Here is an 11632-nt window from a genome sequence, read left to right as displayed (position 1 = left end):
AAAGGATGACAATTTACATTAGGTACGCCACCGTTTTCACTTAAAACCCTAATGTCAACAATTTGAAATTTACAAAAGGCGGCGCCACCATTACAATAGGTATGACACCGTTACAATAGGTACACTGCCTAAAGTAGACCAGGTGAAAATTTGCCACCGTAATGAATAAGTACGCCACAGGAAATAAATTAACGCTGCCAGAAGTTGACATTTTTTATTTTTAGATTGTGTACGCCACCGAAAGCCGGCGTATCTTAATTAACGCCGCCGGATGTCGGGAAGTTTGAAATTTTAACCTCATACGCCACCAGAATATGTATTTACGCCGCCGGATACAATAGGTACGTCACCAGAACTGTTACTTCTTTAGTTCGTAATTCAATTAACCATCACTGTTATCAAATAGTCGAACCGTCGAGATAGGATTTAGAACCCGACTTCTAAATATTCAAACCCTAATACTCCGCCGAGCCACGAGAAGCCAGAAACCCCAATACTCTACCGACCCTGTTGGAGATCTCTTTGTAGAGACAGAGAAAACTCCCTCTTGAGGTGCTCCTTCATTGTTCAGAAATTTGTAAGACCTGCCTTCCTTTCCTGCTTTCTGTTTTTTGTTTGGTCTGCGGAGCTCCATTCCAGCTGACTGGGCCTCTTTTTCATTGCATTTAGAAGAACTCTGTAAGCGGAGGTTAATGTGAACTTGGATATTTGGTTTCAAGTGTTCCGAAGAAAGAAAAGAAGAATATCATATGCTCAGGGAAGGTGGAAAAGGTCAGCTGAGGTCGATGCATCGGTAGGTCTTCTGTCCGTAAAGTGTAACGACCCAATTTCCACAACGGGTCGCTACGGGGAAAAGACAACAAAAACCACATGATTTTTTTTTAAAAACAGTATATCAATATACGAGACAAAGAATTTAAAAGTAAATAAATGAGTGAGCAATCTTATTCCATTTTAATAAAGTCTATTACATCAATCAATAAATCCCATCACTAAGCATGTCCATAAACTAAGTAAGACAGAAAGTAAAACTCAAATACTATTGGATAAGACAATAATGTCAATCCAAAAACACTACGATTGCTCTCCCATCCTAGAGTGGCTTCAAATTTGTTCGTCAGCAAAGGCACCATTCTCTTCTTTCTCTACATCACCTAGTAGAGGCAACTCAGTCAGAAACTCAACAAGATCCTATAGCTAACTCATATAATAAAAATGAATTAATGAGAATGAATTAAAAAATAACCCTTCAATCATCAAATAAGTAGGCCAAAACAAGTAGATACAAGAAACTCTCAGAAAAATGGCAGGGATAGTGATCTCTGAAAATGACAAGAAAAAGATCTAAGTGTACAAGCGTGGCCAAAGAAGAATAATGTCGAGGGATCCAATGTCCTCAAAATTTCTTCGTATTTCTAGAATACGGTTCAATCAAATTATCCTATGCATATACCTGGGTGAAACATCACCAGTCGTCACTAGCAGTTCAATCAGATATATATATATATATATATATATATATATATATATAGAGAGAGAGAGAGAGAGAGAGAGAGAGAAAACTGTTTGTGCGCTTAAGCGCATGAAAAAACTCGTGCGCTGAAGGGGTTTCAAGTGGGTTTTATTATGTAACGAAACAAGAAATAGAGCCTTCTTCCAAATCGAGGGGTTTTTCTGAGAAAACTTCTGTAAGTCTCTCTCTCTCTAACTCTCTCTCTAACTCTCTCTCTCTCTCTAAGTAACGAAATCTCTGCTGCAAGTGGGTGGGTTTGAAAACCAGAAAACCCCCCCTTCTTCCAAATCGAGGGTTTTTGTTCTCTGCGTTCTGTAAGTCTCTCTCTCTCTCTAACTCTCTCTCTCTAAATCTCTCTCTCTCTCTCTAACGAAATCTCTGCTGCAAGTGGGTGGGTTTGAAAACCAGAAAAACCCTCTTCTTCCAAATCGATTTCGATCTGTAAAAAAAACCCAAATCGATTTCACTTCTAAAAACCCAAATCGCAGAATCGTCTTCTAAAAACCCACATCGCAGAATCCTATCTAACCCACACCATTGTTTTCTAAAAACCCCAAATCAAAAACCCAAATCGCACTCTCCTCTTCATGCGCACCATTCTTTAAAAAAAAACCCAAATCGCAGAGAACAAAAACCCTCTTCTTCGCAGAGAAGAAAAACCCAAATCGAGGTGAGTTTGCCTTTTCAAAATTTATTCTGTAGCAATCACAGCAAGCAGAAATCGGAGATTTTCGTTTTCAAAGATAACCCAAAACGCAGACTCTCTCTCTCCTCCCCCACGGCTACGGAGCATCTCCTTCGAGGTGAGTTTTTTTTTTTTTTTTTATTCTCTAGCAATCACAGCTAGAAGAAATCTGAGATTTTCGTTTTGAGAAAAACCCAAAACGCAGACTCTCTCTCTCTCTCTAACAGTATCTCCTCTCTCTTTTCTGTACCCTTCTTGGTTGGATTTTTTTTTTTTAATTTTCTTTTTTTCTGAAGCTTATAAAACTAGGGGTATGCTGATTTCGTTGTAGGGGAAAAAAATAGGGGTTTTGTGTGTTTGAAAAATAGGAGGTTGCTGTTTTCTGTGGGAAAATAAGAGGTTTACTGATTTAGGGTTCGTTACCCACAGAAAACCCCTAGATAAGGGCTTCTAAATATAGTTTCTGGTTTATTATGTGGGCAGTTTAATTGTTTATGGTCTTTTCCTGTGTGAAAAAAATTGTTTGATGAAATGCCCACAATCTGTTTGATGAAATGCCTAGAAGAAGAGGGAAAAAATCACGGTTTTCTGTCTTGTTTCATTTTCTTCCTTGATTGTGATGCTGATGGTGTTTTTCTGTGTGAAAAAAATAGGGGTTTACTGATTTCTGTGTAGGGGAAAATCCGATTGGTTCTAATACGTTAGTTTATTTTGTGTTTTTTTGTGCTTTTTTCTTGTTTCAGGAAATTTTTGTGTGGAATGCCCACAATCTGTTTGATGAAATGCCTAGAAGAAGAGGGAAAATATAGGGGTTTACTGATTTCTATGTAGGGAAAAGTATGGGTTTTGTGTGTAAAAAATAATAGGAGGTTACTGTTTTTTTCTGGAAAAATCAGAGGTTTACTGATTCTGTGTATGAGAGAAAATAGTTTTACTTAGTTAGGATGATCTTATCTACTCAAGAGCTTATGAACCGAGTAGTTTTACTTAGTTAGGATGATTCTGTGTATGAAGAGCTTATCACTCACTATCTTTCAAAAAAGGTTATTGATATCAGCTTCAATGCAAGAGCAATAGGAGAAGTGGATTTGAATAAGTGTGAGCCTTGGGATTTGCCATGTAAGCCTTCCATAGCTTATTTTTCTCTCTATTAAAATTTATTTGCCCATGTATTGCTTAATGTTTAATTGAATTGTAGTCCTAATTAGTGTTTTTTTTCTTTTCATATCATTTTCTTATGTTCTGTTTTCTATGGTTATGAAGGGAGAGCAAAAATGGGAGAAAAATAGTGGTATTTTTTCTGTGTAAGAGATAGGAAATACCGAACTGCTTTCAGAACAAATAGGGCTACTGAGGCTAGCTATTGGAAAGCAACAGGAAAAGATAAGGAGATCTACAGAGGAAAGACATTGGTTGGGATGAAGAAAACACTTGTTTTTTACAAAGGGAGGGCTCCTAAAGGAGAAAAAACCAATTGGGTTATGCATGAGTATAGATTAGAGGGGAAATTTTCTTCATACAATCTCCCCAAGATGTCAAAGGTAAAATAACCCTATTTTTCTTTTTCCCATTTCTGCTCTCTATAGCTTTTATTTTTAATTTTCATTAATGGCAGATGAATTGGGTTCTACTATTTTGCCTCCATTGACAGATCCTTCAACATCTAACCCTCCTGATATCTCACCCAATGTCATGTTTTTGTTCATAACAGCTCGGAGGACCATCTTATTCAGTCCCAGTGGGGAGGAGAGACGCAAGAAATGCGAACAGGAATGCAGCTAACACTGACCTTGTTGCCCCATCGTAACTCTACTGATTCCATCGTAACCATGTATGGCGACAACCCCAGTGCTTTCTCGACCGATTTCGCTAATGCCATGCTAAAAATGTCCAATTTCAGCCCCCTCACTGGAACCCAAGGTGAGGTTCGAGTTAATTGTAAAAGGATTAATTAGAGTTGATCTCTTATTTTTGTAAGGTTGGGGACTTGGGGTTACTAAATGTTGGTGGTCTCATGTTATGTACTAATGTTGTCCTTTCCTAAGTTTGATATATGGGTCACCAACCCTAGCCTAACCCAAGATAGCACTCGCTCAACCCTCATCTGTATAGAGGTTTCCATAATATGCAGTTTCTTAGTGGGATTGATGGAGAAAGAGAAGCTCTTGCTCTTTTATCTCATCTTTGTTTTGTTGATAGGTAGAGATATGACCTTCTCTTTTTCTTCTAATGCTACTTTTGATTTGTAGGTTGGTTCTCAGTTTAGAAAATTTATGGGTTTTATTTTTGTTCTTTTTTTCTTGCATATCTGTAAACTTATCTGTTTTCCATGCCGTTCTTGCTTCAATTTCTACCTGTGTTTTTTCATATCCATTTGCTGTTTTTTTTTTATAACTTTTACATAGGATTACATGCCTCATGGACCACAAGGTCTGCTTACTCAAGTTGGATTCAGTGACCCGTCCCAAGATGACTCTTCACAGAGCCACTTTGGTGTGGCTGGACCCGGTCCCCTTCAATCACAGGTATGATGTATTAACATCTGCTTTTATTTAGCTTTCTACTTTGGAAACATTTGAGCCTAAGTTTCTTATACTTCTACAGGGCTTGATGAATCCCCTTTACTCCCAGCCCTTCACACAGTATAACACTCAGCCACTGAATATGCATGCTCCTCAGCAACAGGGACAAAGCTCCCAAAACCAGAGACCACACTACAGCAGCTGAGCCAATATGGGCCGTGACCGTGATGGTTTATACTCCTATGCATCCACCAACTTGGTTGTAGTCACACGTGTGCCATTCTGCAATGTCGTGCAGATGAGATCGCCGTTTTGAATTCATGTGCTTCTCGCTATAATGTTAAAGGGTGGCTATTAGATGATTGGAGACGGCATATATCAATGAGTGTTTTCACGGATGGCAACAAGCAGGGTGGAGAAAGGATAATCCCAACTCCGGTTATCTGCATCATGAGGTTTTCTGTTGTTGCTGAGAGAAGCCATTTGGAAAAGGGAGCATTCTGTACATAAATTGAAGGGTCTGGCTCTGTTAGTGGCACACGTAAAAAGACGATTGTTTTGTACATAAACAGATAAGCAAGAACGGGATTGTTTTGTACTCTTCCTCTGTCTCAAAAAATAAAAAAAGTGGTTCATTTTTATTTTATTTTTTTGGCATTTTATGATCTTTCTCTTTTTTTTTCTAAGACTCAAACTAGTGGGTATTTGTTACCTTGGCATGACAAGCGACAATCCATTTGTAAACCTGAACGAGGGGTTACTAAATTGCATATTTGCGACAATCCATTTGTAAACCTGAACAAGGGGTTACTAAATTGCATAGGCCACTATCATTTTTAAATCGACACTTATAAGCCAGATAAATCTCACTACAGAGGGGCTACTAAATTGCTTTTGCGAACTTATCTACGAATTCCCACATTCAGAGAATCTCGAAATGCAGAGTAAGATACTATTATTGATTCATAGATCCAAAATTGCATCAGGGTCACGAGACTACATTTCCTTGCACAAGAATAAGGAGAAACAAAATAATGCATGTGTCAAGGTCCCACGTCTATTTACATTTTCTTAGAATATCCTTTGTAATTGACAGCCATCACAAGTAAAAGAAAAAGCTCTCTCTCTCTCTCTCTCTCTCTCTCTCTCTCTCTCTGGTAAAGTGAATGTAATGAGTTTTTTTTCCTATTAGAAAAGGTTGTTCTAACCACTAGCAAAACCTTAGAAAGAAACTAACATTCTCTAGTAAGAACAGATCTCGAAAAGTAGAAGCAAATTTATTTCCTTGGTTTTCATAGCACAAAGCCTTTTGACAAAACCTAACAGAAGAAAGCCACACCTCTCCCACTACATCATACGACCCAACACACATATGCAATAATTGCATAAAATAAATGTACATGAAGCAAAAAGCAAAACACAAAAAAACGTAGGAAAAAAACACATCAGAGAGACTAGACATCCTTTCATGTCCAAGTCATCCATCCATCAATGCACCTTTCCATGAGAGATAAATCTAAGCAACCTGCATACACAACCACATGTAGTCTCTAATTAGAAAATTCCAAGTATTCACATGTAGAAGGTTTTAAGAAGGGAGCTGATATTTATACCCCCTTATTTTTGTACATTGCACCCTATCTCGTCATTTAAGAAGGGGTGTATGGTACCGATAGAAAGGGGTAAATTCTCTCTTAAAGATAAGAAGATTCAATTATAAGGAACTAAAACAAAGCATAGAGATAAATATACCCACTCAGTGAGCACTGATATGCAGATAGAGAGACCCAGACAAGGCAACTGTCTCCCTAGGACTGAATCCTTTGTTTCTAAATTCTTGGAGGATTGAATCAAGATTCTCAGTTGGGGCAACAAGGTCAGTGTTAGCTGCATTCCTGTTCGCACTTCTTGCGTGTCTCCTCCCCAGTGGGACTGAATAAGATGGTCCTCCGAGCTGTTATGAACAAAAACATGACATTGGGTGAGATATCAGGAGGGTTAGATGTTGAAGGTAAATGGGGGTAAGATTATTTCAAAACTTCTTTAACTAACAAGCAAAAAAAAAAGAGGATGAAAGAACGAGTACCTGAGAAGTGCTCAATTGAGGTTTTCCTCTATTCTAAGTTGAAACCAGTGAATTTTTTTACATATTATAAAAAAAAAACAGATTTTCATGAATAAAGATGTTTAGTTATACACACTGTAAACAAATTGAGGCTGCTCTGCCTAAGCCTAACAATAAAGAAGGTTCAAAATAACAAAAAGGATCAAAACAAGTCCTACAAACGTAGTCAATTCAATAGACTATTATCTAAGACCAGCAATGTATTGTTCTTTTTCAAAATAAATTAAGTACAATGAAATATACCATAAGTTTTTGTTCCCAAAAAAGAACCAAAAAATTAAACAGAAAATCTCTCTCTTCCATATGGGTTTGTTACTATGTAGAATGGCACTTCTGCCTGGAATCTAAAAAGGCCCAAATTGCAATCTGGGTTTGAATCTCAATGCAACTTAGTAAAGATTTTAGGTCCTGTTTGGATTGCAACATATACATTTCTGAAACTTTCCTCAATTTATAGGGAATGACATGATTATGGTTAATTTAAAGCGATATTATCATAAATTGAAGGTCCCTCTAAGTAAAAATTGAATAGGGTCTGTTGAAGTTATCTTTTCTTGTTTGTAACTTTTCCAGAAAATTCCTGCAATCCAAAGTGGGTCTAAAAGGAAATTATCAGAAAACTTACTGAAGGGATTTTGTGAGACAGAACGTGCTGATCTTGCTGAGAATCTGCAGAGAAAAAAGGGCAATAATAAGAATTTTTTTTTTTAAAAGCAATATACATAGGAGAAACAAAATGATAACAAGTAAAATGGGAAATACCGAGTAGCAGATAATGAAAGGGAATCAGAGCTGTGAGAAAGAGAAGAAAAGGCAAAAGCTAATAGTGGAGATTTAAAGGATTAATAATTGCTTTTTGGCTTTTTTGGCCCTCAATCATATTGGATTCATCCGTTTTGATCTTGTTTATATAAGAAGAATCTGTCAATGGAGGCAAAATAGTAGAACCCAATTCATCTCCTAAAGAGCTCATTCTAAGCAGCCCTGAAAAATAAGTTTTCTTCCAGCTTGAACTCTTTTGAAACTCCCTACATATCACCCATTCATTCTAACAGAAAGAAAAATTAAAACCCATTAATGAAAATGAAAAATAAAAGCTATAGAGAGCAGAAATGGGAAAAAGAAAAATAGGGTTATTTTACCTTTGACGTCTTGGGGAGATTGTATGAAGAAAATTTCCGCTCTAATCTATACTCATGCATAACCCAATTGGTTTTTTCTCCTTTAGGAGCCCTCCCTTTGTAAAAAACAAGTGTTTTCTTCATCCCAACCAATGTCTTTCCTCTGTAGATCTCCTTATCTTTTCCTGTTGCTTTCCAATAGCCAGCCTCAGTAGCCCTATTTGTTCTCAAACCAGTTGGGTATTTCCTATCTCTTACACAGAAAAAATACCACTTCTTTTTCTCCCATTTTTGCTCTCCCTTCATAACCATAGAAAACAGAACATAAGAAAATGATATGAAAAGAAAAAAAACACTAATTAGGACTAGAATTCAATTAAACAGTAACCAATACATGGGCAAATAAATTTTAATAGAGAGAAAAATAAGCTATGGAAGGCTTACATGGCAAATCCCAAGGCTCACACTTATTCAAATCCACCTCTCCTATTGCTCTTGCATTGAAGCTGATATCAATAACCTTTTTTGAAAGATAGTGAGTGATAACCTCTTCATCAGTTGGATGAAATCGAAAGCCCGGAGGCAATTCGATACGATCTTCTCTTTCGGTAGGAACATAACCATAATCCATAGCTTGAAATACCATCTTGATCTTTCTGAAACCAAAAGTGAAAACTGTCTAAAATTCAAATTGGCTTTGATCAATAAGAGGCCTAATTTTCACTATTCCACAAAAAAAAAAACCAAAAGAACTACTATTATGACAAATTAGCTGTATTTTTTATTGGAAGTTTATGAACAGAGTAATTACTTATGCTCAGAAAGTAAGAAACTAAAAGTGGTTCAAATATATAAACGTACTCCTCCTATGCCTCTTCCTCTTCCTCTTCCTCTTCCTCTACGTCTACGTCACCTTCCTCTTGCCGCTTTCTTTTAGGCAACTTCTATTAGCATTAACCATAACAGAATCAATATATAAACATTAACAAATATCATTCCATATACACATACAAATGAATAAATAGGGAAGAAAACAAACCTCGCCTTTATTTTTACATGTGGACTTATAATGTCCTTTTTCGCCACATAATTTGCACGTCCGTTTCTTTGGTTGGGTCTCTATGCCAGATTTCAAGCGTGTTGGATTCTTTGGACGGCCCTTGGTCTTCGCAACGGGTGGGTCCCGAATTGTGATTTCGGGTATTTGACTCACGGCAATGTTTGAATATACTTCGCTACCAACGATTGGTAACTCACTACCCTCCAATGTAACTTGCTTTTCTTTCTGCTTTTGTTCTTCTTCAGCGAAAAGAAGATCACAAAATTCAGTCATCCTGTTGAAAATTTTGTCATCTCTTCCTGGTCCATCAACCAGTCGTTGCCATCTTGAGATTAGGCACCACATCTGAAACGGATTCACGCTACTACCTACTTGTGGCCTTGTAGATGTCGTACCCTCTACTTGATACATTGCCTGAATAGACCATCTCCTCAACATGTAATGGTCGGGGACCTTCTTCAATTGTTTCGTATCCATAATACGAAGGATATGTTTGCATAAGATCCCCTCCCTTTCAAACTTAGCACAATCGCATTTTACAGTCACACCATCGGAATCATCATAAAATACCCTAAACCATCTACTCTTGACATCATTTCTAAGACCTACCAAATATTTTTCCACGGCCCCATCCTTGCTCAAGTGGTCGTACCAACAACCAGTACTGTCCCTCAACTCATCCTGAAAAATGTTAAACATATTCCTTGTATAGAATATCCCCGCCTCTTCTTCCAATGGGCTATTCGTTTTCATACTTGCTTTCGAATATTTCGACTTGAAATCTTCTTCGGCTTCCGTTTTACGACGTTGAACCAGTGCCCTATCACATGCATCTAAGAACTCATGCAAGCTAGTTTTGCTATTCACATATCCATCAAAGAATGCATTCATGCTTTCGCTACGTTGACTTGAAGTCATTCCTGCAGTAAATGTGTTTCGCCAATATGCCGGAACCCAATGCTCTCGCTGCTCCCACATCCTAGATAACCAATCACTTTCTCCGATTTCATATTTACAAACCAAATCTTCCCACAACTGCACACAATCCTCCATGTTTTTTGAAAAAAACCACCGATTATAATCGAGGCAGAAATTACTAGTCGAATCCCTCATCTCTGCAACATGCTCAAGCAAATGCCTGTGTATGTTCCATGAACAAAATCTATGATGGGTGTCTGGAAAAACTCTTCCAATTGCATTTTTCATGGCCGGATCCATATAAGTTATTATTGCATCAGGTGCTTTGTCATGCATGCACGTCAACCACTGTTGAAATAAGCAACTGAAGGTTTCCTCTTTCTCATCAGCTAACAGTGCACATCCGAATATGGTCGACTGTCTATGATGGTTCACTCCCGTAAACGGTGCAAATGGCAGAGATAACCTATTGGTTTTGTAAGTGACATCAAACACAATGACATCGCTGAATGTCATATAAGCATCTCTAGCCCTAGCGTCAGCCCAGAACATAGATCAGAAGGTCCCATCCGTATCTAACTCCATCGAGAAAAAGAAATTCGGATCTTCTGATCTCTTGTTTTGGAGATGATTGGCTACTAAGACAGCTTCTTGGCCTATATTGTTCACCCTCTTTTTTCTCAAATGGGAAGCAACTTGATCAGGTGTTACCACACCTGATATTCCATCGTTTGTGGAATTAATGGCCTTTGCAATCCTCGCAGCCGGCATCTGAGTCACATCGAGACAGTCAATCAACGTCTTAACACTTTCACTCTTACTGAATCTATTATGGGAACGGTGCATTTGCCTCTTAAGTGGGGAGGTCAGAATGTGAGAATGAATGTCGTCAAAGGTGGTCACTACCCACTTCCCATCTCTTAGTTTTATGATCATCTTAGCTTTGCAATTCAATCTGACAGCTCGTCGTTCCCCCTTTTCCTTACCATCATCCACTTTCTTTGCCTTATACTTTTTCACCCCCTCTCTATCACACACAAATTTCCTTGAGTTCACATCATTTGTTTTTTTAGAACTATTTGTACTGGATTTCCGTAATCCAAAACCAGTAGCCAGGGCATAAGAATTGTAGAATTCAAACGCAGACATCCAATCATCAAACACTTGGTTCAGAAACGGCTTATTCACACTACTATTCTCACTAGTAGCCTTATTGGGTGTACTACCACCCTCATCTTCGTCATTCATATCAGTATCTGCCCATTCTATATTATCTTCAATCAGATTAACCCCATCATCAACCACAATAAGACCATGGGCGTCAACTTCTTCAATACCTAATTTGGAGGCTTGCGAGAAAGCATCATCAACAAAAGCAGACTGTGCACGGTCATTATCCTCGATACGTAACCCACACGGTTGCGAAGAGGTTGGTTCCATTTTCCTAGTAATTGAAAGAGAAAAATAAGAATGTACTCATATGAAAGAAAAAATAAAGGCAGTGATATTTTCATGTTGAAAGAGAGTTAAAGCTATGTTCTTTCTCATAGTAAACCCTAATTTTTCCAGACATTAACACACCATAAACAATCAAACTGAAACCCTTCATTTTTTTTTCTCTGAAAGTTAAAAATTTTCTTCTTATAGGGGGGTTAGATCAATCAATCACCAAGAAAAAAAGTAAACAA

At 37.7% G+C, this 11632-nt stretch overlaps 1 protein-coding gene, 1 long non-coding RNA gene and 1 pseudogene across 7 annotated transcripts; 1 reads left to right on the top strand and 2 right to left on the bottom strand.

The window, feature by feature from the left end:
- Positions 1–1555: 1555 nt before the first annotated feature.
- LOC143880383 (uncharacterized) lies at positions 1556–5366 on the top strand. 5 transcript variants are annotated; one of them, XR_013251675.1, is made up of 6 exons: positions 1556–1688; positions 2942–3317; positions 3462–3739; positions 3910–4118; positions 4604–4723; positions 4803–5366. It is a non-coding gene; the product is annotated as an uncharacterized LOC143880383 (long non-coding RNA). The 5 variants fall into 5 exon arrangements; XR_013251676.1 differs by having other exon boundaries at positions 1562–2316; XR_013251677.1 differs by having other exon boundaries at positions 1659–1688; positions 3242–3317.
- A 612-nt stretch (positions 5367–5978) lies between these two features.
- LOC143880382 (NAC domain-containing protein 100-like) lies at positions 5979–8617 on the bottom strand (annotated as a pseudogene). The gene is made up of 5 exons (XR_013251673.1): positions 8411–8617; positions 7988–8266; positions 7471–7514; positions 6473–6674; positions 5979–6245 (listed from the first exon to the last, which is right to left on the bottom strand). The product of XR_013251673.1 is annotated as an NAC domain-containing protein 100-like (transcript).
- A 215-nt stretch (positions 8618–8832) lies between these two features.
- On the bottom strand, positions 8833–10496 carry LOC143879096 (protein FAR1-RELATED SEQUENCE 5-like). Its single transcript, XM_077381286.1, has 2 exons — positions 9006–10496; positions 8833–8910 (listed from the first exon to the last, which is right to left on the bottom strand). The coding sequence occupies exons 1-2, from the start codon at positions 10494–10496 to the stop codon at positions 8833–8835; spliced, it is 1569 nt and encodes a 522-aa protein (XP_077237401.1).
- Positions 10497–11632: the final 1136 nt, after the last annotated feature.

The sequence above is a fragment of the Tasmannia lanceolata genome, unplaced genomic scaffold (genome assembly GCF_043159265.1).
Source record: "Tasmannia lanceolata isolate RefF3 unplaced genomic scaffold, GAP_Taslan_0.1 ptg000006l, whole genome shotgun sequence".
Lineage (NCBI taxonomy): Eukaryota > Viridiplantae > Streptophyta > Magnoliopsida > Canellales > Winteraceae > Tasmannia > Tasmannia lanceolata.
The sequence above is the reverse complement of the archived record's forward strand: the minus strand, read 5'-3'. Positions and strand labels throughout refer to the sequence as shown.